At 41.5% G+C, this 27,569-nt stretch overlaps 1 protein-coding gene across 1 annotated transcript; it reads right to left on the bottom strand.

Annotated features, from left to right (window-relative positions):
• Positions 1 to 167: 167 nt before the first annotated feature.
• Positions 168 to 27,494, bottom strand: tjp1b (tight junction protein 1b). The gene is given in 29 exon segments (XM_055155281.1): positions 168 to 1,864; positions 3,164 to 3,268; positions 3,445 to 3,662; positions 4,129 to 4,591; positions 4,915 to 5,051; positions 5,125 to 5,340; positions 5,685 to 5,776; positions 6,037 to 6,891; positions 7,800 to 8,018; positions 8,215 to 8,565; positions 8,653 to 8,753; positions 8,829 to 9,039; positions 9,132 to 9,214; positions 9,301 to 9,396; positions 9,480 to 9,664; positions 9,842 to 10,061; positions 10,141 to 10,249; positions 10,903 to 11,053; positions 11,225 to 11,263; positions 11,265 to 11,328; positions 11,760 to 11,893; positions 12,874 to 13,018; positions 13,332 to 13,500; positions 13,908 to 14,011; positions 14,473 to 14,782; positions 14,988 to 15,090; positions 15,182 to 15,306; positions 15,442 to 15,498; positions 27,228 to 27,494. Coding segments are annotated over 28 exon segments (5,148 nt in total). The 5' UTR covers positions 15,490 to 15,498; positions 27,228 to 27,494; the 3' UTR covers positions 168 to 1,769.
• Positions 27,495 to 27,569: the final 75 nt, after the last annotated feature.

Raw genomic sequence — 27,569 nt, 5'->3', positions numbered from 1 at the left:
TTGACATTTGGATAACATTTAGATGCAGCTGATGTGGAAAAAATGTTTTGCTGAATATCACTAACGCAGCCAGTTTCCCATCCCACAAGAATTCTTTTAACAGAGCGGGTGTGTCCACAAATTGTTCAAGACATATTCAAAAGTAACACAACATTCCAAGAAAATCGTACTTTAAAAATGAATTTATTTATTAATACAGTGGTATACTTAGAAATGTGTCGCAAACGGAGGAAAAAAAAAACTTGAACGGAAAAAACGTTAAAATAAATAAAAAATAATGTCAGCCACACAGTAAAATGAACTAGTGTCAGTCTGAAGCAGTGTTGTCATATCAAAAGAAAAGTCGTACTGATGTGCCATAATAAATTGTCTATTAGTACAAAAATACATTTCAGGGCACACAATACAGCATCCAGTATCACAAATAAACAAAAGGGACCACTCTTCAAGCAGACCCCCTCAAGTACATCTTTTAAAATCATTTGAACCAAGCACTTCTCTAGTTTGTAAATAAGAATAAAAAGTTTTCTGACCGTTAAAAATGCCTTAAGTAGTGTGTGTGGTATAGTGGGTGTAGGTAGAAAAGTCTGGTTTATTACTGCTTATGTCAGTTCCAAGGCTCAGGGTATAACCAGAATACAAACATCACCAACGTAACCGCTTAGACCTCTTTTTTAAACAAACATTTTCTCTTTTATACAAAATAACAAAGATGTACAAAAGTTCATTTACAGAGAACCAAGGCCATATGCTAGCAATATGTACAGCCACATTTTAAACATCTTCTAGCTTTTTGAATTTCCTCAGACTTCATATGCATAGCAGTAAAAGAAAGCATACCTTTTCATCAGCCTCAGTTATTCTCGAGTGTGCTAATCCAAGTTCACTGCTTTAGGAAAAATGCAACAGACAACTTTTTCTTCCAGGTGTGATCAGGTTGAACTCATGGATCCAATGTTTGAACGATTCACTGAAAAGTTAATATGCAGATAAGGCATCACTGCTTGCAGTGTACGATGGGGTTTTCATGTTGAACTTAGTAGTCGCAGGTTTTTGGACCTGAGTCATAGCACATGCATAGATCTCTAGACAGCAGGAGTTTGTAAAATCAAGTCAGTATATTTATCTACGGTAAAACGTTGCTACAAAACATCAGTGTTAAACAGAGAGCCCCGTCTCTGGTACTAATACTTAACCTTCATTTAGAATTTTTTTTTTAAATATTCCTACGTCTTCCTTCATCAGTCTGGCTCAGCATTTCTCCAGTCTTCAGAGATTCTTCAGGAGTGAAACGCATGACCGACCTGCTCACAAACTCAAGTTTAGCATTGAACAACTTTACAGTTTGTGAGGGACAGTTTCTACAGTACGCAAAAACAAGTTTCCAAAAATCGCCTTTTTCTCACACTGCTCTGACCGTTTACAAAATTTGCTAAAAATGTCAAAATGAGTTCATTCAGTCTGTGGCACTGGTCATGCATTTCCAACTTCAGTCCCACTGTTTAAATAACTTGTTTTAATCTTTATTTTTTGCAAGCCTTCAAAGCACCGGAGGAAAAGATTTATGAAAAAGGACCTAAATGTGAGGACTCCACAGACTCTCCTTGTGTGGAGGTTTTTTCTGTTTTCAGATCGGCCACAGTAAACATGTGAGTATTGAGTTCGTACTTCATTGAGCTTTATGCCCTCATCCTGTTGAAGGGGCAGAGTGGGGCAGTCACAGCGCCCCCTGTCTTTCACATTCAGTAACAGGCCAGCTGTCGCCCTCTTCAGAAGTGGTCAATGAGCACAGACACACAGTTTGCACCCACCAGGTAGTTGGGGTCTCCAGGGAGAGATTTGTTCTGCCACGTTTTGGGATCACCTGGGGGAGATAAAGACAGTGCGTAACTTTAGCTGCTGGGAGCTTCTCAAATTTCTACAATGAATGAAACTCCCATGATTCCTATACAGTACATGCACAATACTACACCAACAATACAGTTTTCAGCTGATTTAACCGCCTAATTATATGTCTAACCTAATCCTAGTACTCATAGTACTAACGGTACTCTAAGCACTTAGTGCCCAAGATCTTTGATTTCACTTTACTTTTGCTCCAGAGTTAACTGTTCTTTGTTATGGCTATAAACTGGAACACACAGTTTATAAATATAATAACATATGGAATGTGGATTCTTTGAATTAAATGCAATACTCTTATTTGTAAGGCAATTACCTGTAATTGCATTTTTTTGTGTGAAGAAAAATCCAGGGGCACTGGAACTGATGTATAAACAAAAGTGTGCAAATAATAAACAACATGCTTGGAGCCTTATATGAATGATTCTACAACTAAAGAGGGCCATTTGTGGTGAAGTAAACACTTGTATGGGCCTCTTTATGCACTCAGCACTGCCTTTGTTTTGGAGTATGTGATTACAAAAACAAAATCATTATTGGATCTTGAAAAACACGATTTTCCTGTGTGTGTTTGATTACACTCACTGTGACCTTTCCCTCACATTCACCTCAATTACAGTTGCTAGTTCAAGGAGACTGAAAGATTTGTGCTTTTATTTTTTTTTAAATAATGTGGATCTAATAGGCTCACAAGAGCCAACTGGAGCAACAAGTACACACAATGTTGTTATTTCTGTTCTACTATTTCTATATATTTTTTTAAGTAACTTGATTTGTCATGAAATAAAAATGAGGCATGCAGTATGCATTCCATGAAGAAAGAAGGCGTCAATGGTGAAACAATAGAAAATAAAGGAATGAAGGGAATGTGGAAACAGGTGATTGAAATACAGTGACACAGTGCTTCCCATAGTATTCTACTGTGACTACTGTGGCAGACATGATCCTTAGACTTCCTTAAAAGTGGCAATGTCACTTGTTATATTCTTGGTTAAACTGGTTAAATAGTTTTGATAACAGGAAATATTTTTAATAACAGGAAACAAAAGGTATAATTTGTAATACAAATGTATTTTTCAGCCTGGTTTCAGACTATAAGGGAGATGATTTTAAATTAGAATAAATGATGGGCCCACAATAGTCTCCTCTATTAACAGGAAAACACTGGTCACTAATCACAGCACAAGCCACAGACCCGAAGGACAGAGAGAGGACAGCGTACCCGACGAGGAGTCGGAGGATTTTAGAGCAAAAGACCAACCATCAGGGGTCATAGACGCACAGTGAGGTAAGCGCAGCTCCACCGGCTTCAGGAACTTCAGTCCATGTGGGCCGCACATCACCAGCGGACTTAGCAGCGTTTCTCCTGCACACATACACAGTTTTCATTTTAGATCAGGAATTATTTCAGGCAAATTAAGACCATCATTACTGAGTGAAAAAGCTAACTCTGGTTTAGAACTCTACAGACAAACAGATTCACATTCACAGTACTTGAAAAACAAACTCATGGTGCCACCGTGTCCTCCTGGAAAGACCAACCTTTCTCCTTGTCCAGCGGGGGCAGGATGCTGTTATCCCGGCACACCTTGAAGTAAATCTCCTGCTCCACACTCTCGGGGATGGCTCCTTGGGGGATGATGATGCTGACTCCGGTCTCGATGGAGCTCAGGACGCCTCCATTACAATTGAAAATGCCCCGCGCCGTCGCCACCACTGTGTGCCCCTCGTCCTCATCGTCATCATCCAGTGCACTCGGGCTGTGGGGGAACAGAAGTGTGTCAGGGCTGGAGTGTGAGGCTAATGTGCAGGGGCACTAGAGCAGAGCCTGAGGGAGGGGGCAAGATTGAGCTCCTTCAGTGTAAGTAATGCAATATATAGAGTGAGATTTAAATGCATATGATGACTCTTACACTGAAGTGTGTGTTAGTATGATGTACTTGTATTCATACTGACTTAATGACAACATGCTTTTATTTTGAAAAAAATAAATAAAAAATTGCGATACTTCATCACATAGACAGACACTCTCAAGCTATGGTTTGCCAAATGTTTCAACTAGTTAAAAACTGTTATTATTTGACAAGGTTACATAGAGCCTACAAAACTAACCCTTGTATTTGAAAACCAGCAGCAGCCAATTGGTAGCAACTCAAGAGATAACTCTATCCATCAGTCGGTAAAAAAAAAAGCAAACCCACCCACCATCACAGTGCAGCACCTTACCTGACAGGAATGGCTTTGGGGATGGCGTTGATGTTGTTGTGCTGGTACTTGGGCCGGTTGTCCATGGTGCGTGTGAATGTGTCCAGGCCGCTGTCGTGGTCCAGGGGTTGAGGAGACAGTTGAGGCTTCCCCACAGTGTTCACCCCAGGGATGCTCAGGATGTCCGACTTTACTGTTGTGTCATTGGGCAAAAGGTTGTGGTTGAATTTTGGACTCTCAAACTTCCTTTCAAAGGGCCGGGCTGCGCTGGTGTAAGACTTGGGGACATAGCGGTTGTAGCTAGTTGGAGCAGGGGCACTCTTTGGGGGAGCAGGGTCTGTGCCATTGACCGGGGACTTGTTGTCGGCGATGCCTCTCGTGGGTAAATATCCTGAAGCTGTGGACTCGTCCCGACTGGGCGGCCTCAGCGCCGACAAATCTGGTTTAGGATTAGGTGAAGCCAAGGGTTCAGGTACTGAGTTCACTGAAAAACAGATGTACACATTAGCGGGTGTAAAACTGATTATTAGAAGATTATGAAGGCACCAATACTGTTAATCAACCAAATTATCTAAATTGAGAGAAAAATATTTTCCTGTATTGTTAACTTTATGATTTTATACTTTTTCCTTTTGGGGTTGCCATAGCAACCAGTCAACCACTTCAGGCATGCAGTGATTTGCCCGATGATTTAGTGTTTAGTATTTTTACACCTGACATTATTCTGAACATAAACTTTAGAAACTCAGCCTAAAAACCTTGGAAGTATAATTTGGATCCATTATGTTGCCATTAAGTCTTAATTACCTTCATTCGGACTGAGTTTGGGCAAGGTGTTTGGTGGGACCATTGGAGCAGGGGCTCCATACTGTGAAGAGGGGCTGATTTGAGGCATAGGTTCATATCTCTTCTCCACTGGATTAAGTTTCTCCATAGACTCCACTCTAAAGCAAAAAAAAAAAACTGTGTAAATAAATGCTTTTGATAATAGCACAGCTGCAGTATCGACTATGTTACCTGTTGTATGGGTAGGAGTGGTGGGCTGGTTTGGGCAGGTCATGGAAGCGGTTGATGCCAGGAGCGGGCTGTCCCATGGCTTTGCTGTCAAAGCTCCGTCGATCAAAATAAGACAATTGTTTCCTGTAATACTCCTCATCTTCATCAGCGTCGTAGTGATTGGTGCGTGCTACATCGTCTAAAGGTTTAGTGTGAGGCTTCTGGGGCTCGGGAGTCCTGCACAAAGTGATGAATAGGATTAATAAAACCATAATGTAACAATATCAGGTCATTCAACTTGGTTTGTTAGGTTAGTGCATTTAATACACCTTACAACTATAAAAGCACCAAAATTATAAGATATAATCTCACTTACATTGTAAGAAAACAACAATAATAAATGGTAAAAAATAAGTAGTCTGTTCCGATGCAAATTTCTGTTGAATACAACTGACTTCACAAATTTCTGCTGTTGTTCAGCTTTCTGCCACTAGATGGAGCAGTGTAGAAGCTTGTCTTTCACCAGCTCCTCCTGCCCTGTTCTGCTGTGTGCTGTGTGTGCTGTAATGAGGACTGTATACCTATAGGTGGACTTCTCTTGCTCCAGGTTGCTCAGGGAGTTGGCTTTGAAGACTGGGCCAGGTGCACTCACAGGTTTAGGAACATCTGCAGGCTGGAAGACAGAGGTCGGCTTTAGTGCTTCTTTTATAACACTTGTATTTCACACTTTTTTCTCCCCTAGTCCTAATGTTATTTAGGAAAAGTCTACACAACTACCAGAATTAATAACATCATTAACCAATGGCTATATGGCATAAAATAAGACAATTTACACATACAACTGATTTTTTTTTTCTCCCAATAGTGCTCTGTAATTCATCTGAACTTTTGAGGGAGGTTGAAGTAAGCCTAAGAAGCAACCATCAGACTCACCCTGAGTGCCGAGGACTCAATCCCGTCTTTAGCCCTGTCCATAGAGACCGACCTCTTGTTCTCAAACATCTTGACTCTGTTGAGTACCGACTGGGGCTTCATAGCAGGGTCGTCTTCCTCTTCTCTGGGGGGAGGGGGCAGGGGTTTGGGTGTGACCGCTGGCTCACTCGGAGATGGTAAGGACTCTAAGTTGGGAGGAGGGGGCAGCGGAGGTTCAGAGTTCATCATTGCTTCGTGCATTCCTTGTTTGTACGGCCGGTTGTTTGGGCCTGGTACGTAAGCAGACCTCAGCCCTGTGTCACCATAATACTGTTTGGGTGGTTCCGGAGAGCGGGGGGAGTTTATCGGGAAGGTGTGAGGTTCTGCGTCATATGGAGAGCGAGCGTCATATGAGGGGGGAGGAGGGGGCGGGGGCTCGTCATAACGGAGAGGCCCAGATTTACTGTGGCGTGGCCGTCCGTCGTAGCCCATGGGCGAGGAGTCGTCATAGCGCGGCTGAGTGGGGCTGTAGTCCCGAGCTGGTCCGTCCTCGTAGGGGGACCGGGGGCTGTAGGCCAGAGGTTGCTGGTGGGCTGGAGGCTGGTACCCCGAGGGCTGTGAGGTCTGCTGGTCGTAAGGGGGCCACTGCTCGCTGAAATGAGGCACTCTGTTGTCGTAGTGCAGGTGAGAGTCAGAGTTGTGAGACTTTGGTTCTGTGTAACCGCCCCCGTCGTAGCCGAAAGGCGGGTGGTCGTACTCGCGGTATGGCTGTTTGTCCTGATACGTCGTCGGCTGATGACTATAGCTCAGAGACTGCTTCATGCCGTGGTTGATTCGAACCGGGTCCTCCATATTGTACAGGTCTTTCTTGTACATCTGGAAAGAGGCAACAGTATAGAAATTACTATGCAACATATACAGTATAAAATGTTACCATGAGCCTTAATAGAAAAAGTCTTATAAATTGATTTTCAATTAAACTATTGTCAAATATCTTATTTGAACACAACACTTAACCAAAAAAATAAATCATTAAAATCATTAATATAGGTAACACCAAGTGCAAATTACACAAGCAAATGTTGTTCTTAGAAAACTGTTCTGAATGCCTGTTTGACACGACGCCTTTCAGTTGATTTTTTTTGCTATATTGGAAGCTTGTGGTTAGTTGTGTTAAGTATTAAATAATTGAAGTCATTTTTTATGAAAGGCCTCATATCAAACGTATGATGTGTAGCCTGTAGACAGCAGAGTCAAAGTACTTCCTATGGAGAAAGTTGGTTTATTACCAGTCAAAACAGGAGGCCTAGTGTCTAGTCTGCAAATAAAAAAGGGTGTTTTTTTTTCCATAGGGAGGTTTACTTGATAAAATCTATGGCACTGTCTGCAGGTTATCTGTCATCATGCAGCCAACATTCAGTTTGCATCTAATGCAAAGTTCAACTACTGCCACTACAACAAACAACACATCTACCTCTAAGGTGCCACTGAAGTGCTGCTATTTTTTCATCTACAGAGTTAAAGCTGAAAGGAATCCAAAACATTAGGAGCCATGCAAAGGAAGTAGAGCAGTAGTTAAGGCTGGTGGATGTCTTCGTCCCGGTCAAAGACTCCGATGTACCAGTCCTTCTGGACTCCCAGCCCACTTTCTCTGGGAGCCAGAGGCACACGGTGGGCTCAGTGAGGCACACAGTGTGGGCGTGTCATGCAGAGAGCGAGTGGAAAGCATGTGCGATAGACAGGCAGTTAAAGGCAGGCTGGGGCCCAGGCCCGGTCCGGGGTACCTTTGGTTCTGGACCGGGCAGTCCAGACGGGTGGGGCTCGTGTAGTGGTGGAGGTGGTGGAAGGGGCTGAATGAGCTCAGGGGCAGGGCTGGGGCTGCTAAGGGAGTCAGCCTGAGGAGCTGCAGCACTGGACTCCTCTGGCTCTACAGGCTGCTCGACAGCAGAGGGCGCTGCCATCGGGGGAGGCAGAGCGGGCAAAGGCAGAGCAGCCTCATCCTGCTGTGAAGTATTGTTAACAGACATTTATCATACACCCTAAAGAACAGTTCAGCCCAAAACTATTGGCCTCTCAGAAACTTAGCAAATAAGACCAAACAGACAGACAGCCAAACCAAATTCCTACCAAACAGACAGCATCAGTAGCTATGTATGTAATGTTTCACTGGCTTATTGCAAGAATCTACATAAACATTACCTGCTGTGGAGCAGCCATCTTGAACCCCGCAGGGTCGATTCGACTGGCAGCGTCAGGTGTCACCGGGTGCTGGTATCCAGGATAACCTGGGGTGTCCTGGATCACAGGGGGGTCCTCTCTGACGGGTTCAGAGGAGCGTGTGATGGCGGGCTCCGTGGGCAGCCCCACCTCATCGTTCAGAGTCTCGTCAAGCTCCTGGTCGGTGTAGGCCCCGCCTTCTGTGTCTGTGTCCTCATAGTCCGACGTGTGGCGGCTGTCCGTGCTGTACATGGAGTACTCGCTGCCCGGTGCCGACAAGTACGAAAGTCTGTCATCGTGAATGTCCAGGTCATCTTCTGTTGTGCCATCGGCCTGAGGGCACAAGAAGACATCATAAATCAGGCCACAATTTAGCTGAGACATGTGTTGCTGTGTTTCACATTTTTGGTAGAATATTACCTTGCCTTCAGAAACCCAAACCAGCTGGTTCTGCTGCTGCTGAATTGTCTCTTTTAGTGCTCCATACCAACCATCATTCATATTATTCAAGTTGATAGTAGCTGGAGGGCAAAAGATTTTTAAGCAAGACAAACCACAATAGCATGAATCCATAGCTCTTCCACAACTCTACTCACTGGTGAATAAATGGTGATTATTTTTCCTCAGTTTGATGGCCCGCTCATACAACTTTCTGGCACTTTTCCTGGACTCAGGACATAGTCTGGTCCTCATGTTTTTTACGCCTTGCTTATTGTCTGGATTTAGGAAGACTACAATAGGGTACCACTGAGCATAGTTCAGTCTGTCCACAGCATTTGGTGTTATGTCAAGCACTGCGTGTTTATCCTAGAATTCAAACACATTAAAATGATTAACATAGTTATGAACATTTTTGTTTAAGGTTAGGATTGGTAGTACAGTGCAGTTTTAGTACTTACTCTGTCGATGATCTGTTTGATGGTATGAAGTCTGATGATGCCTGAACTTCGCTGGTCTGTTCCTGCATCTCTTGGTTCACTCTCTAAATATAAAAGGCAAAGCAACTTTTATGAGTACACTGTCTTTAAAAAACACTTTAAATGCTGTTGTGATCATGCTCACACGTACTTGCAAGCTCAAAAAGATCTGGTTCTTCTCTGGCTAGTTTTTCTCTTGCAACGTCAGCAATAGGCCCAAAAATGACAACAGGTCTGAGGAAACCAGCTGAACAAGATATACAAATTTTATGTTTCAAAGTCATACTAATAATTGACCAGCTGCAATTTTAGGCAAAAACAAAACCTCACCTTCTCTCAACACTACCCGCTCATAGGCTGGGAACTTTGTTTGCACTGGTTGAGATGATAGATCTTCTCTACTTTTCCTCAGGTTCCTCTTTGAGCTGCGAAGACCACGAAACCTCCAAAAGTCTGCCCTATCGCCCCCTACTGTTTTAGGAAGTGTGTATTGCACGCTGGAGAGCTGCTCTGCTCTGTAAGACAAAAGGTGAGGCCATTCAATCACAACACATTATAACTTGCTTCTGTGATCAAACACTTTGTAATAGTGACATTGTCTGAAGCAGACCATTACTAATGGTGTCTGATTACCAACTTAACAAACTTTAATATGGCATATCATATTCAAAATAAATCATTGAGGGTGGTACCTATTTTTGTTGGGAATGATCCCCCTCTCCACCTCCTGATGATTCTTGCCGATGCGAATCGCCAGCCAGGAACCAAGCTTTCCATTGTAAAGAGTGTCTACCACGCGAAACACCTCACCCTTGTTAAAGCTTAACCCGTACGGTGACTCCTTTTCATATTCAAAATGTGTTCGGATATAAAACGAGTCCCCAACGTCTGACTCCACAATCCGGCGGTACACTACAAAAAACAATGCAAAGTACATCAACAAACAATCTATAAAAACAGAAATGGTTGTGTTTCTTAATATTTCCCTTACCATCTTTCTTCTTCTGGGCCAAAATAGTGACTTCTTCACCCTTAGGAAGGTCCAAGAGGAATAGCACAGCCTCCTCTCTGATTATGTTTGCAAAATCGACATTGTTTACCTATAGTTTGAGACAGAAAAACAAATGAAGATTGTATGCTAAGTAGCCTTTTACCAACTGGACTGAACCAAATTCTGCCCTGCCAGTTTTATTGTAACCCACTTAAAAATATTAAACAACAATGGTACATGCATTTGTCAACATTGTGTCTTCAAATAAGAATGAATTTTGAATAGTGAAATGTTTTATGGCTATAGCTTGACAACCACTGCTTTTAGACATAAGATTTACACAGCCGGTTCTTTCTGTGCCTGCCTTTGTAACTGCAGAGTTTATGGGCCTGCAACAGCTCAAGCTATTATACCTAAAGAAAGGAAAGGGAGGTACAAACAGCATGATATACGGCTGTGAGGTGTTTAAACAAAGTAAACAAGAAAAAACAGGATTCTTGTCAGAGTTTCCGGGGTTACGGTTAAGAGATCCAAGAGGAGATTGTGGAAATTTGGGAGCCGCAATCATGACAAAACACAGACTATAAAATAAAGCTTCAAGTGACCGTTAGGGCATCATTGCTGAAACCAAAGGGAAATAAACTTAACTACACACACGAGAAATCCTAACCTTTTATGTAGTCTTTTTTCTTCATTCACTTAACCATCCATGAGTTGTTTATGCGTTTACCCTAAACTGTGAATTAAGCAAAAGTGGCTCACCCTGAGAATTTGGTCGCCCTCTTCCAGCCCCTCTTTAGCAGCAGGGCTCTCTTCCAGGACTCCAGCCACAAAGATGCCCACATCATTACCTCCAGCCAGCCGCAGCCCAACGCTCTCCCCCTTCTTGAATTTCACCAGCTTCATGCTCGGCCTGACAATGGAATTGGACACAACACTGTGGCTCACACTCACACTTCATTATTCAACGAGTCTTGGTGTTTTGGAATAGGAATAATTTTTTTGTCCTCATTAGCTTAAATGTACTGGTGCTTCATGTTTAAATACACTAATCCACTGTTCAATACCCATAAAAGATGTTTACCGTAGGATGCTGTCATCGTGGGCAGCACTTGGCACAGGAGTCAGAGGGACTGACTGGCAGGTCGACATCAGGCTGTCCAGGCTGAGCATAAACCGGCTTGGGTTCTGTAAATGGAAAATGACAAAACAACAAAAGTGAGTCGAGTTAAGCTAATGCTGATCTTGGACGCTAATGGCAATTAGCATAAATCAAATGCTACAATTCTTCAGACGAGTTTTAGTCCCTTAGTCTTAACTGTGAGCACATACACACTATCCTAAGCAGAGGTCACAGAATAAAGCAGCAGAACGCCCTGGGCTGCACAGGGACGTCAGACTCGATCAACTCATGGTTTATTTTCACTTGGCTCCAGGCAAACGAAGCCAGGCTCAGCAGGCGTCTGGAGTCAAGTTTTTGTACTTGTGCTTCTTAAAAAGGGCAGAAAGGACAAGATTTCTTTTATGTGACCCGCTGATTTGGAACCGTAGGATTTCCTCTTTTTATATTGAATGGCACATTAATATTTAGAGTAGTGATCTTAGTGAGTTGTCTTTACCTGGGAGTGGTGGGAGCTGTTTGTCCTCTCTGGTCAGTGCAGATTCCTTGGGTTTGGGCAGGGAAACCTCCTCTGAAAGCTTGGCTGGTGTAGAGGATTGCTTTGAGATGCGCTCGTCGTCACGACTTCTGTGGCTGGAGAAAATGAAAGATTAAAGACAATATGTTGGTTATAAATAGTGTATTGTGGAGATGTAGAGCTTGAGGGTGACAACGACGAGAACATCTTGACAACACACGACATATTCTCGTCCGTATAAAAATGGAAAAATGGGCTGACATGATACATTTCCTCTTCGCTCTTTGACATATGTTTGAGGCTCTGTTTTTAAAAATCTGATAGTGTCAAAACAAATGTAGGGCTTGAGGCGAGTCAAGCTGATTCCCAAACTGTGGTACAGGTACTCCCTATGGTATGTGGAATTAACCAAAAATTGGCATCTTATATCCATTTGATAAGAAGGCTAAGGAGTTTAGAAGTTGATGTTGCACATACTTTACATAAAGAAACATTATTACGGCATCCACAAACATTTTCTTCAAGTACACCGAACACCTTAGGGGGTACATGGCCATTCTGATCTAAAAGATTAATAATTTTGGTGTCAATCTGATTAGTGTAAACAAAGTTCATTTGTAACTTAGAGGGAAACAATTTGTTCCACTCTGGCACAAGTCTTATTCTGGCAAAAAGCACTCATAGACCCAGTAACAACAACAATGAAAGCCCCTTTAAAGAGGGGTAGGGGAAAAAGCAGTTCCTCGAGAAGGGACTGCCACTGATGCCAGCTTCCTGCAATGTGAGGTAAACACTGACAACCAGTTCGAAAGCAATTCAGCTTGATAAAATAGACGCTTTAGTTGTCTTTGAACACTACAAAATGCGTCAATATTTAGACTAGAAACACATGAAATGAAAAAAATGACATCTATGTAAAATTTTTGTTATTGTGTCCTATTGGCAATGTAATGGCAAAGTAATCTTAAGATAATGTTATGTTAAGGAGGTGAATGAAATGACTGTCGACTCATGCGGTAGTTAATATAATGCAGTTCTATTGTTCAATGGGGAATTTGAATTACAATGGCTGAAAAATTTATCAAGCATTTTGTACCTGCCGTTGCTGATTTGTGGAGGGGAGTGTCTGGATTGGTCAGAGGGCTCAGAGCGTCGGTCTGGAGAGCGGGAGCGACTGCTTCGATGCCGCTCATGTGATCGATTGGAATGATCTGAGGCAAGCGAATGGATGTCTGAGATGTCTGGAAAAAAGTAGTTGAGAGTTACTGAGAGTTGTAAGTCAGTGAATGTTCGGGATTGCAGTACACATTAAAGTTATGCACATTTCAGATCAACATTTATCACATCATGAACAAATTCAGATGGACTTTTATTTGAAGATTTTGAAAAGCAAATATCCAAGTTCATATCCTTTCCAACTGTACTGTAAATTTGCAAAGATTTTAAAGGTGTTGCTTTGTCATTTCACAAATGTGAATTCTCGATTTTCCAAATAAAAATATCAGACCTGTTTCACCCATTTGATAGTGTGTTTAGAGCCAGTGCTGTGCTCACCGTCTCTGTCTGAGGCGTTGGCTGAAGGAATGCTGTCATCGAGGTCAGGGATGTTGAGCAGGGTCGCTCTGTCGTCCCTCTGAACCACCATTTTTAGCTTGCCCTTTGACCTTTCTATCAGTTTCTTGGCATCTATCAAGGAGAGGTTCTCAGTCACTGTGCCATTTATCTGGAGAAATCAGAAGAAGACCATAGTCACTTAGAGATATTATAAAAAAAAAGAAAAAAAAAGACAATTAAATTCCACATAAGAACAAAACATCAGACAACACTAATTTACCGCACCCCTGACACAAATGCATGCAGTCAATGACCCAATCAGTGTAAGGGAGTAATCATCATGTGTAATCACATAAAAACATGCCATGATTATTTGTTCCTCTTGTAATCAAAGCCCAAAAGAGACTCCCTTTATAAAGCTCTACCTTTTAAGTGCTACATGTTCTCCAAAGAGACCTGAGCTACATCAAAACAGAAATAGCTGCAATGTTGAATTTGCGACACCCACAAATACAAAACAGAACAGAAAAGGCAATTTTACTATCCTACATTTGAGAGGTTGTGGTCAAAGCTCACCTTGAGTACAACGTCTCCTTCCTGGATGTTGCCGTCCCGGGCTGCGAGGCTCTCAGGGGAAATGTCCTTGACAAAGATGTGGCTGGCCAGGCGCAGGCCATATTCTGCTTACAGAGTGAACGACAACAACAAAGAGCATGTTAGCACGTTAGCATGTTAGCATAGGGTTTACATGACATCCTCTGTGGGATGTCCAATAGTTTCCCAGCTGGGATTAACGCCACTGATTTAAGAAGATTAATTGCGCTTTTACTTAGATTTCCCAGAGTTACTTTAAGATTTTTGCATGGACAAGCAAGTTTTGTTTATTTTGGCAATTCACCAATAGTGACTTAAGTTGGATCTAAACTTGAGAGAGAGGGAACAGAAGAGAGAACAGAGAAGTTAAAAACAAATTGGACACAGACATCAACTGACAAGGTAATGTATGCCACCATCAGTTTATCATTTAGCCTGGACATTAATACTAGAGTGACAGAGTGTAGTCTGAGAGATTACAAAATGACTTTCTTAGTTAATAAGTGCATTCTCCCCGCTGCATATTCCCCGACATTACGAGCCTCACCTTCATTTTTGCGGGACTTGACCAGTGTGACCTTGGAGGGGCGTGGGGGCAGATTGTGCGAGCGGTGTTCTGTGCGTGGGGACAGACTCCTCTCTCGTGAAGCGCTTCGTTCTCGTTCCCTGTCCCGCCGTCCACTGCTCCGCCCACTGCGCCTTCCCATAGCCCCCATGCTATAAGCCCCGCTGCGGCCACTCCTCGTCTCATAGATCTCTTCGTCATAGCTATCCTCCTCTTCATCATGCTCTGACATGGTTTCCCTCTCCCCGAGTCGACCCATTGGGACGTGCACCTTCCTTTTCCTTCTGATTGTCTAGTGGAAAACAAAGATGAGATCAACCTGACAGAGTCATTTATAATAAATCAGAATCAAACTTCTTAAATAGTGAACATTTGTACAAAATGGTGCTCACAAAAGCAACAGCACAGCACAAACTCAAGTCATTATCGATTCACACCAGCTTTAACTTCATTTCCTCGCAGGATTGAGTGAGATGTAATAGAAGAATGACACTTACAATTTTGGCGATTTTCCCACTCTTGCGAAGCTGCTGGACTGCGTAGGCATGCTCCACATTGTCCATGGACACGGCATTGACCATAACCACTCTGTCATTTTCCCTGAGAGACAACACATGCTGAGTATCTGTGGGCTAGACATTTGGGGCATTTATTACAAAATGACTAATCAGACAGTGGTGTAATAACTCACTGCAGCAGTCCCTCAGCTGGGCCCCCCTTCAGCACATCTGAGATCACAATGGAGGTCTCGCCACTCTGAAAATGAGGGTTATCCCGACCTCCTGATATGGCAATCCCAAAACCAAACCCTGGTGCCTACAAACAAAGAAAGAAAAATAAACACACATTATTTGTTGCAGAGATGAACATTTAACATGGAACTGCCAATGTATCTATGAGCGGTCTATTATAGTATGTAGAATGGCTTGATTTTATTGTTCCGATACTGACCCTGTGCAGTGTTACTGTGTGCTGTTCCCAAATGACAGTCTCCTCCATTGCTGCACTCTATAAAACAAAACAGGAAATGGTTAAAACATTATAAGATCACATTACTAGTAAGGGCCATATATACATATACATATACAAATAGATGAATTATTGAACATTCTTGTATTATCCTGTCTGTAGATACACAACAACTTCACAGACAATAAGAAATAAAGAATCCCTTCTTGAATATGATCAATAAAGTGTCAAGATTATATCAGTGTATCAGTATTTATTGTCACCCATATAAAACATTCTTAAGTTCAAAGGCAGAATTTAAACTCAACTAAGTGGAAAATCGCACGTTAATAGGAGCATAAAGTATAAATAGCACATCATTGTTTTATGTAAACTTTATTAGGACCACCTTCCTAGAGAGCACGCCTCAGTGATCATAACCCGACACTGCCAACAGTTAACATGCAAATGCTGGTCCAAAGCTGCTCTTTTACTCTGTGTCCAGTTCAGGGCCTGAATAAAAATGAAAGTGATGATAAAAGACTGTGGGCTGCATCGAGGTCACTCTGTCACTAAGTCTGGAAATTAAAACGCAGCTTGTGTCGCATTAAAGACCACAGAGGAGAGGATGAAGGTCAGCTCCTTGGGCTGTTGGGTCAGCACTGTGCACTGTCTCACAAAGCCCCTGTCTCTCTCTCTCTCTACAGACCACACCTTTGCTCTGCCATTTCACCTCAACACGTTAGATACAGGTCTCAAAAAAAGCACACTTTCATATAGCATGTAATTAATTGTGATTGGCTGCACTGTTGTGAACTTGTTTAATAAAAAAATACACAATCTTAACATATAGGACCAACATTTGAGAGAACACTGGAATTAAACTGCTTAAGTACTACAAAAATCAATACATTAAGATGTTTTGCAGAGGTCAAACAACTGAACAAGATTTTTATTCTCAACAAATATGTTCTAAAAAAAAAACAAAAAAAAAACTTAAAAACTGTAGTCTTCTTGTTTTCCAATTGCAACCATTCAAACTACCATCCAATTTAGATTAATAATTCAGCCCCAATATGTGCAATAGCTGTGAAAAATATATGATGTTCCTTGCTTTGAGAAGTATTACTACAGGATACAATTGGACACAGAAACCCCTTTTCTCACGTAATTCGATTCAAGTATCTGCCCTCAACAGTCCGTTTTTATGTTGTTTCATGGGCTATTTCACTGACACTTAGAACCACTCAAGACATGAGGCTCATTCAGCAGTGGCTCCAATGTAGCTCTATATTAAAGCATAATAAACGCTGTGTGAAGGGTGATAGATTGTCATTTAAAACAGTTAGAGCAACTGGACATCCACACGACAGTAATGTGTCAGTTCTGCTTATTAGCGATTAATTTACAACTTAATTAAACTGACAAGGGGCTAATGGCGTGGTCCATTAGAGGTCCCCAAAGTGATAATGATACAAAAATGTTGGACACACGCAATGCAACATTAATTTGTTTGATTACACATTTAATGGAGTCCAGGCAAAAGACTGAAAGTGCTAGTTTGGTACTATATTAGAAACGCATGGGGTATTATTATCCAATACTGTCTTGAATGTTAAAATACAAAGAATAGGGATTTACTTTTGGGCATTCATTTTGTTTATTATTCAGCGATACAGATTAGAGCTGTACAATTAATGACATTTTAATTGTGAATGATTAAAAAAACAAACAAAATAAAACATGTTTATTCTGTTCTGATAATTGTGTGTGTCAATTATAACCCAAATAATCCTAATGATTTTTTCCATAATCCAGTAGCCCTAATACAGATTATTTGCTAATATAAATAAACTAACATGAAAATGTATTGTTTTTACTGTTGTACCACCTCAGCCTTGCTCCCAGCACATTGTCCTATGGGATTTGTGAAGGGAAAACAGTGTGGGAATGTGGGCAGTTGAATGAATCACCAAAAGTGGCCCCAGACGGTCCAGGCTTGGCAGCAACAGTGGCAATCTCCAAAAGCAGCTTATGTCAGACAGCAGGGTGAACCAAAGTTTGAACAAGGGAAGTCCCTGCAGCCGACGGGAAAGACATCGGAATATTAATACACTGTTGGGATCACTGGCACAAAGTCGGCACTGGAAAGTTTACTCTGTGCAGTGGCTTATTTATGCCTTTGTCTCCATCAGCAGAAAGAAAGTGCTGATGGAAAACAAATGCCACATTAGGTGTAAATTGAAACAAGGTTCAGTTTCCTGTGTTTTAGGCTTTTATTGGCTTTTAAAGTGCAAACATAAAATGCTCCATAAGGTAAATCGTGCAAACAAGTAGGGAGGTGGGAGAAAAGGTGCTAGAGAGGTGTTTATTAGGCTTCATTCAACACAAGAAAAATAACGTCAATTACAACACAATGACTTCTTTATGTATTAATTAGCGACTATAACGGTTAATCCTTTTTCTCTGCATTTTGCCCATCCTTTCATGCCACCAGGGCAGTCAGGAGCAGTAGGCGCCACAGTGTAGAGCCGAGAACCCATCTCCAGATCTTGTGCTAGACTTGGACTACCTTGGATTGAGGATTTTACCCATTGGGTTGATGAGGAAAACCAGAGTGTCTGAAAAAAGTCACCCAGACATGGAGAGAAGTAGAGAAAAAGCCCTGAGTGGCCTAGGGGTCAAATACTGAACCTTCTTGCTTGTGAGGTGTAAGTGCTAGCCACCATGCTGCCATAGATCTTTGGTGTTCCTCCATACCATTCTTGTAGCCTCAAGTTCAAAGTTCAAATTATTTCAATATGGCCTTCTTGACATTACCTCCAACTAAAAAAAAAAAAAAAAAAAAAAAAAAAAGTACAGCAGCTGGAACATTTATGAACCTAGCCACATGAGTGAGACAAGAAGCACTAATCCAGCACAAGGGAGGGCATTTGGCAGAAACAATCTGTGAATAATAACATAACAAGGAAACCTGACTTTGTATGGCAACTACAGAAAGGCCAACGTGAAAAAAGAACAACGGCAAAGATTTGGGAACCAAAGCAGGCTACATTGTGCTCGCTCTCCTCCACACACCTTTCAGTTGGAGAGGATGTAATTGTGCTTCCTCCTCCTGCCGAGTGTTGCTCTGGTAACAGAGGGGGAACAGCGTGGTGTTGTTCAATAGGCCTGACATTTCCAGGCCATGTCGAAAGGTTCAACTCTCAAACTGTGGACGCTTTAAAACAACACACGAATTTAAAACAACTACAGGCCTTTCACATATGCAGTGGCAAGAGTACATAATATGTGATCTGGAGCACTTCATATCGGAAGCAACAACAGCTTTAAAAGCAAATCTGTGTTCAGAGAAGACAAACTAAGAAGTTGCAAACTTAGAGGGGAAATTTTGTCAGCCCAACATCTAGTTTGAATATGCAGTTTGTAATGCAATAACAATCTTTTCGTGATCTATTGTGCTAAACTGCTCTAAGCTGATGTTATTGCAAACTTGTGAAGTAACGTCAGGCTACACAATCTCTACAAAAAAGAAGCATGATGCAACAACTTGAAAGAATAATTTACTCCATTATTGATGGCAGTTATACCCATTAAATTACATTTTGATGGCTAGTCACAGCAAGTCACAAAAAAGACAATTATCCAAAATGAATGCACCCCACACTTTTCCCAAACATGAAAAGAGTCAAAAGGCTTAGAGGCTCAAGCGTTTGGTCCATGCTTTAGAGAGACAGAAGAGTGATGCCAACAGAAGCTCCACAGGCCAGAGCCAGGCCTGGCAGCCTCCACATCCCAGACACACTGCACCCTGCCTGGGTCACGCTCGAGGGATTACACCCAGCACCAGGAGCCAGACCAGGGAACATCGACTCAAGCACAGATGGACCCCCCCAGCTGAGAGCTTGGGACAGAAACATGATGGGCAAAATGGACAAGAGGGATCTAGGACAATCTAAAACCATGCTCCACATAGTCCTCCAAATAATTACACACCAGAGAACTTCTAAAAGGGAGAGGTTACATCAGGAGAGTAGTACAACAGTACAACAGAATTTCAAAGAGTTACAAGCTGTTCCAAAAATGAACTGCTACATGATCACTTCATGTGCATGGAGGAAGAGGCCAAAAATGTTAGCCATTGAGGTACATTATTATTTTAGTAAAACTCTCACTTTCAAGCAATAATGTAACCTAAATATAAATGTAAATTGCGGTTTACTTTTATGTTAAAACTACACCAATTCATTTTGACATATTCCAGTGGTTAACTTATGACAGTGCCAAAGACTTAAGTAAACCTTTGTAAAACAAAACATGGAAAACAATTCAGATGACTGGCCGTACAGCAAGAAAGCTGTGAAATGCTTTTCTATAAAAAGGATTATAAACAATAACTTTGAAGTTGTTAGAACTTAAAAAGAGTAAAGTGTCTCTTGTGCCTTGGAGAAAAACCCAGCAACTGAATGAGTCATCACAAATGTAGCCTAAAACAAACCAGACAGAGCAAAGTTAAAACACTGTTTAATTTTAAATAAACTTTGTTTGGAGCATCATTAAAATTGAAGACCACAGACCAGACTCTCGTCCAATTAAAAAGAAAAACATAAGTGCTCCTTGGAGGTGTTTGAGGGAATATTAGCAAAGTGTTCAATTCAGAAAGTAGAAGAATGGATTTTATGCTGAAGTGTGGCTCAGGGGCGAGGCAGAACCTTATTCAATTTTGACCGCTCTGGGACCAGTGGCTAAAAATAGCTCTCATTAATTCTGCCGTTGTGATGCTGCAACAGAGTGATTTAAGGGAAACTTGCAGCATCCCAGTCCGTTTAATAACCTCTTGTTCAAGTAAATGCTATTGAGACCACAGACAACGCCATCGAGATGTCCATTATAAACCTCTTATGTAAGCAAAAAAAGATTCAATACAAACTGGCTACACAAGCAAAGACAGACGGCATTGGTATGTAGATATGAGACCTTTAACCAAAGCAAGGCCCACTGATAATACATGATGATTACTGTACAGTGGGGCATTTCCTGCCATCGCCCAACAGATAAGATTTACTGACCTTATAAGGAACTGTCTCCCACCAAGTCCAGATAATGATGATATGGCTAGTGACAGTCGGATGTTATGCAGCACTAGCCTTTATTTTAGTTTTATTATTTCTTAGCAAACTAAATAGTTATAAAATAATAATAAATTAAGAAGAAATGCAACGTGTTGGATCTCAAAGTCAAGGGAGAGGAAAGACCAAAACGTATTGCCTAAATTGGATGGTAGTTTGAAAAAGATGTCACAATTGTGAAATACACTGACAAATAACAGTAGTAAATATGGAAGAACTTAGTAAAGTGAAGCATATGCCTATACTGCAGTAAAAATAAAACATCTTGATGGTCACATGCACAAAGCCTGAAGCCAACAACATTGTACAATTTGTCCAATCAATCACAAATACTTCAGCAGCAGCCAGAGACACAATGTGAGAAGATACTTTTAGGTGGCTGCTGGCACTGGAGTGCCAAACAAGTGGAATAAAATGATTGATCATGGCAAAGATTGAAAGTGATGTGCAGGAGTGCTGACAACTGCTAAAACTAGCCTCCCTTGGAAAACATATTCAAATGGTAATGAGCACGAGAGCCTTTAGCACAAGTCAAGAGGTCCCCAGGGAGACACTAGTGACACGGAGCACATACTATTACAGGGAAAAGATGTAGAGTAAGAGGACTGTTACTTGTGGTATTAAAGCCACTTGCTAATGACAGTAAGACTTATTAAAAAGTAATGGTCCAATGCATTTGTAAAGTAAGCTAGGATTTTGTTGTACTTACATTATTTCATCTTGGAAAGAAGATGACAAAAGCGTCTCCGTGCTGGAGTAGGAGAATCCTTTAGACGTACATCAACCATCTCAAAACCATGACCAATCACAGCCCCCTCCTCCCGGCTCTATTCTTAGTTCCAGTGAAATTACAAGCACAGGTGAAAGGTTAGTGAACTGCAGCTACGCCCTGAAGTCTCCTCTACCCCAAACGCTCCTCTGTCCCTTCTCTCTCTCACACATCCTTGTCTTCAGCTCTTTTCGATGGCTGTTAAAATGCGAACAGATTCCAGCGCCAGCGGGTTGTGTGCGGGATCTGCAGTACGCTACGGCATGGGGCTCCTCTGTACTAGCGAGCATCCATCCGCAGTGTAAAGTGCTGTACCGGACTTAACCCTCTCCGTGCTGTATCCTGGCCATCTATCAGAGCTCCGCACGGGGGACACTGGTACACCCCTCCCCCAGGTGGGCTGCTGCAATCCCAGCATAAATTATGCTCCGAGGGTCAATGACAGCTCCCTGAAAGTCACACTGTCGCTCAATGAACACTAAGCAATACAAGATGGGCTAGCTTTGTGCATTATTGGCACTACAGGCCATCAGCATACAGTTTAAGTCTTGCGCTTTAAAGACATGATGTATAGGGAAAATAATCTACACTAATAAATAAACAATTCAGTACAGTTGATATTCTGATTTATTACATGTAAAAAAAAAAGTAGTTTAAAAGTGGATTCTGGCATGCTAAATGATCAGTAAGTACCTTTAACAAGGCATGGTATATTGGTTATTGACAGAGGTCCTAGATAATAAAAATTTAGCCGATAAATGGCACAAATATTTTTTCTACACTGCCCTAGTCTCTATGTGCCCAAGTGTCATTGTCAGTTTGTCTTCATCTCAACATCTGTTTCTCCAAATATCAGTTATTAGCAACAGCAGCAAAAATAATTTTATATAAACAATAAAATAAAAAATAACAAATCAACTGTTCTCTGCCAAGTCAACATTATATAGAACTCTGATTAAATTACAATCATTACCAAGGTGACAAGAAAAATAATTAAATACAATAAACATATTTTTTCCACCATATCACCTTTTCCTACAGCTATAATTCAATAACAACTACATTTTGATAGATACGCGTAGCCAATTTGTGACAGTCATTCCAAGACAACATCATCAACACTATACCTGCTAACAGTGTTACCGAGCAGCTCCCGATAAATCACTTGGGAATAAACTGGACAAGTGAGAAGTTGAGACCGTGATTTTCCACTCTCCACGAGGTAGGCCGAGGAAATCCATCATCCCAGCACAAATAGTACAGCAACATGCGATTATTTAATGGCTCTCTATAGATTTATTGATTCAAGTTTGAAGTGACAGAGGAGCTGAAGGTTATCAGCTTTCGAGTATCAATAAGATCAACAGTTATGAAAAATGACCGACACAATAGGTGTGTTGAAGCATGGCATCAAACAACCCTTTACTTTGACTTAAAAGGAGAACTTGAGTTGTGTTTCTCCTGTGTTTACAACTGTCTTTTAACAGTCTGTTCAATAATAGGTTTCTACAAAGAGGCAGATGGAAAGCTTCACTATGAAAATTCAGCCCAAGGCAAATTGAAGCATCTTACAATATGGGCCAACCTTTTTAATGAGCAGAAAATCACTGGGATTAAAAAAAACAAAAAACAAAAAAACAATAACTACTACTAAAGAACTGAAAAGATGTGTTGCTTTCATTTCTATTTAGTTCAATAATATTTTAGACAAGACAGGATTTTGTAGAGGCTATGCTTAACATCAGTCACATGACCTCCTGATTCTGAATGAAAAAGAAACGGAAGACATTAACAAAGACTGGATAACATGACCTAAAATCAATAGTTGGTTTGGTTGGATTTTTTACATCAATTACAGTTAGCAATAGAGAGATCAGACAGCCAATGATAGATTAATTATAACTGGTTATGTGAATATTGCTTACTACAAGAACACATTTTTTACTGCAGTGAAATTTTGTAATTGTGGGAAATGCAAGTTCCATATAATTTAAGAGAGTTTAATAGACTGGGAATCATATTTAGTGATATAATCCACTATAATCCAAGATAAAATGACTTTCAGAAAAATGGGAGATGGGAGTTATGGGGCTGATATCAAAATCTCAACAGAATTTATCAGTCCTAAAAAACTGTACATAGATTTTTAAGTGCTCTGTATAAATGGTCCCAGGATTGAACCCAGGCTGTGCGGGTCGAGGGATGCGCTTATCATGAGCAGGATAATGATGGTTTGGGACAGGTCTGACAGTCACACGGTCACTGCGGGCAACAGATCCAGAGTTAAATTTACATCCCTCACAGCTCTGGCCCAGCACTGGTGACAGATTCCACACATAACTGGGGCTCTGTGCAACTTCTGCCGAGCGAGCGCAAAATGAATCACTTCCACATCCAGCAAAAAGGCACGTGGAGAACCCGAGCTGCAAATCCTGCTCCCACACCAACTGGTCTGTACACAAGATAAACGGCCGCGTACAGCCTGTCATCGTCTCAATAGACATACAACAAACACTTGAGAATATTTGGACAACATGGCCTGGAGTTATTCAATTTAAGTCAATTAAAATAAAGTAAAGTAAAGAGTAAGTGTGTGTCAACAAAGGTGACCCACAGAACACATCCAGTAAATTTTGAGTAAAAAAATATACTTGATCTATAAGTTGTTGTTCTTTTTTAATCCAATCAAGCATACATAATTTGGATGTGGTTATATCATAGCATTACTGTATGGTCCAATATAGTGCATTTGTTTACAATTAAATGTTATTCCATTGTACATTACTTGCTATTATGGTAAACAGCAAAGGGTTTGCTATGTCACTGCTAATTAATCCTACGTTTTCCTCAACTATGTATGAATTTTCAAGTATGGGAACAAGGAATTATGAACAAAGTTCCTTAAACTTTGAGCAAAGAATGACTGAATCCATTGTCAACATTAAAACTCAGACTTTATTGCTAACTACCATTGTTATGTGCTTTGCCTCTTATAATGAAATAAACATTTTTTTTCGTATCAGTACAGTATGAGAAAAACAAACTGAAACTGCCCCTCGCGTGCCTGGGTCCTTTGCATGAAAAGTGGACCTGGAAACCAGCTCTGGAGACCAATCAGACCAGTGGAAGTTATCAGAGCCCACACAGAGCACAGAGGGGGCAGGAATGTGCTGATAAGCCCTGTGCCACTGACCCACAGCGCCCCGCCTCCCCTCCATCACCGTGATTGAAACAAGGACGCCGGCGCCAATGAAAACCTCCAACGATAAAGGATGTTACAGTACTGGAAGAGAAAAGGAGCCTTATACTAAAATGTGATTGATGAGTGAATTTGCGGGGCTTGTTACCTTGATAATCCCACACAGCTCGTTCAAAAGAGATTTACGATGGAGTTGATTTATTCTGGGCCAAAGGGAGCATCTGCATCAGTGGAGACGTAACCATGAACATTACGTTTGTTAACAAAATCATATCGGACAATGAGCACATAATGCCAGGGCTTTATGGGTGGCCTGCTGCTCTTAAGATGCCCCGGTCTAGTCGCCTGTCGCTGCAGTGACTGTTTAATGTTAAGAGGCAGGGATGGAAATGGTGACTCATGTTTCAATAAAAGGAATTAGGTTTTTGGTCCAATTTTTATACACAACTCTGTGACAGAGGGTACACATTAAGAAGTCTAACTAAATCAAAATACACAGGCGAGATGTACTTTTTCACTTTCTGATCTCTCAATACGGCACAAATGCTTGGAAAAACTAAACTTGACACTAACAAGACACACCATGCAGTATTGTCCAAATCTCAAAGTCATTATAATAAGGCCAACTCAGTCACATAGTCATAGAAGAATACTTAAGGCTGTTGTAGACAGTCATTAAATCGTATTCACATTTTTATTCCACTATTAGTTCGAGGCAAGCACTAGCACTGAGACACACATGTTCAAAGTCATTTTGGACATGGTTCCAGCATCCCATCTCCTCACAGCCACAGCTTTAATCCAAGAGAGCCATTCCCAAGGCCATCCATTAGATCTCTTGTATAAATAAACCACCACTTTTATGGGGATTTTTATATGAAGTGTAAGCTTTGGAAACACATCACGTTTAATGGTACTCACATGGTCATATAAAAAGAGTACATCAAGCTAATTAGCATGCAGCAGATCACATAGAGTTACAACAGGTCATCCTCTAATAGTGAGACATACTTTTTCCTGACATCGCTGCAGTCATGTTTTACAAAAGTAGGTGAAATATTGAACATGTTTGTCCTTCCAAAACCACACTGACTCAGATGACTGCTGCTCCCTTGACAGCTTAGGGTGACATGATTTACTGTCCAACATGTATGCTTGTCCTTGGGCCACTAGATATTCTTATCTCCAGTGACATGTTTGCCTTAACAACAATGTTACCTTGTACAGATAAAAATATATTTCTGTGTACTACTACTATCTAATACCAGTCATATTTAATTTGTACTATCCAGAGTTCTGCCTGCCTTCAACCTGTCAGACACATGAACTATAATTTACAGTGAAAGAAACTCAGACCAGCCAAATTCAATGGGACAGTGAGCTTACCATATAACTTCAGTATATTCTAGTGTGATTCACGCTATACTTTCCTTGTATTGCATTTCGACGAGGCTAAATTGGGACATAGTTTCACCCTACCCCAGGTTCACTTATTGCAAGAAGTTTTTCTCATTAACCAGGTCAAATGTACAACTTTACTGCCAAGTTTGTATTTAATGCATATGCACTTACACCTGTCAGTCTACCCCTGGGCAACTGTGGCAACAATAGTAGCTTACAACTACAGAGAATGAACGAACAATGCAATGGAAGTTTTGAATGCCATTTTATATATCCAGTGCATTATTAATATCATAAAACATCAACCAAAGAAAATAAAGACATTCAGCAGCCACCAAGGGTTTACAATTATTCCCTAGTAAAGTTACTAGTTTAGTAGTGTGTTTACCATGTAAAATAAGACACAGTATAATTTATTTTAAGTAAGATCATGTCCTCTTGGGGTGTTAAATCTGAGTCATTTACAGAAAGTAGCATCACATTTAACATCATTAACATTCAACAGGTGACTTTATGCTTAAGGTGGTCTAGTGACTGGGCAGTTAGTCATCCTGGGTCATCCTGGCCAAAGCTCAATGTGGTAACAAGGAGGATGCCATAGATAAACGGCATGCCTTTGGTTTAAGCCTCTGGTTTATGCCTATTCACCGAGACTGAAAGGCGGGTTAGTATTCAAGTGTCACCAAACGCCAGCTAACAAGCTAGCACTAGCCCACTGCTACCTAGCTTTACCACTCAAGTTTTACTAGCTGACCATCTAAACAAGGTGGGTCATCATATGAGCCCCACTTTAATTAGGAAAACCGATGCCATATTTACGGCATCTGATCTTATGTCACCGCTCTCTGATTACCTCACATAGCAATGCACTTAATAAATCTTATGCCCCCTTCAAAGTGCCTTGGTCAAACCAACTCTAGCTGGCCGACATTTTGTTCGCCAGCAAGGCTAGCCCTGGCTAACGCTACCTGGACGCACTTGACGTGAGCCAGCAGTCCGCCTGCTGACAGCTCCACCACAACCCATTTTCTGACATAAAAACCTAACCATAGAGCAAAGCACGTCAAATGGAATTGTAACTATTGTTACATATACCACCATTTACATGATAACATTAGCCAGTCGGAGATGGAGCTAACAATTAGCTGAGCTAGCGCGGAGGTAGCGGTACCTCCACTTGCAGCGTTATCGCCTGTTCCCGCAGAGGGACACATCCAGGCTGCTCCTGCAGCGACAGCAAAATGGTCTCCCATGTAACGCACTCGGAAAATAAGTCAGGAAAGACATTCACCTCTTAAAAGCAACGGTCCTCACGACGTACTTGTGAATATCCTTCAGGAGAGGAATGGAGAGGTATTCTGCTGTGGCTCCAGAGCAGCAGCAGCAGCCGCACTGCAATGGCAGGCAGTCCCCCCTCTGCGCTCTCACTTCGGCTGCCTTCACCGCCGCGGAGACACTGACAGGTTCATGTGGAACAGACCATTCGGATTTGTCCGCGGGGGGGCGGCAGGATGCGGAGAGGCTGTCCGCAGCAGCAGCAGCAGCAGCATCAGCAGAGATCCAGCAGCATCCCGCGCCATATCCGCGTGAGAACACTATGTCGCTCGTAGAAAAGGGAAACATTCTGAAGAGG

The sequence above is a fragment of the Boleophthalmus pectinirostris genome, unplaced genomic scaffold, assembly GCF_026225935.1.
Source record: "Boleophthalmus pectinirostris isolate CB_2022bp ecotype Guang Dong unplaced genomic scaffold, ASM2622593v1 HiC_scaffold_2, whole genome shotgun sequence".
Classification (NCBI taxonomy): Eukaryota; Metazoa; Chordata; class Actinopteri; order Gobiiformes; family Gobiidae; genus Boleophthalmus; species Boleophthalmus pectinirostris.
The sequence above is the reverse complement of the archived record's forward strand: the minus strand, read 5'-3'. Positions and strand labels throughout refer to the sequence as shown.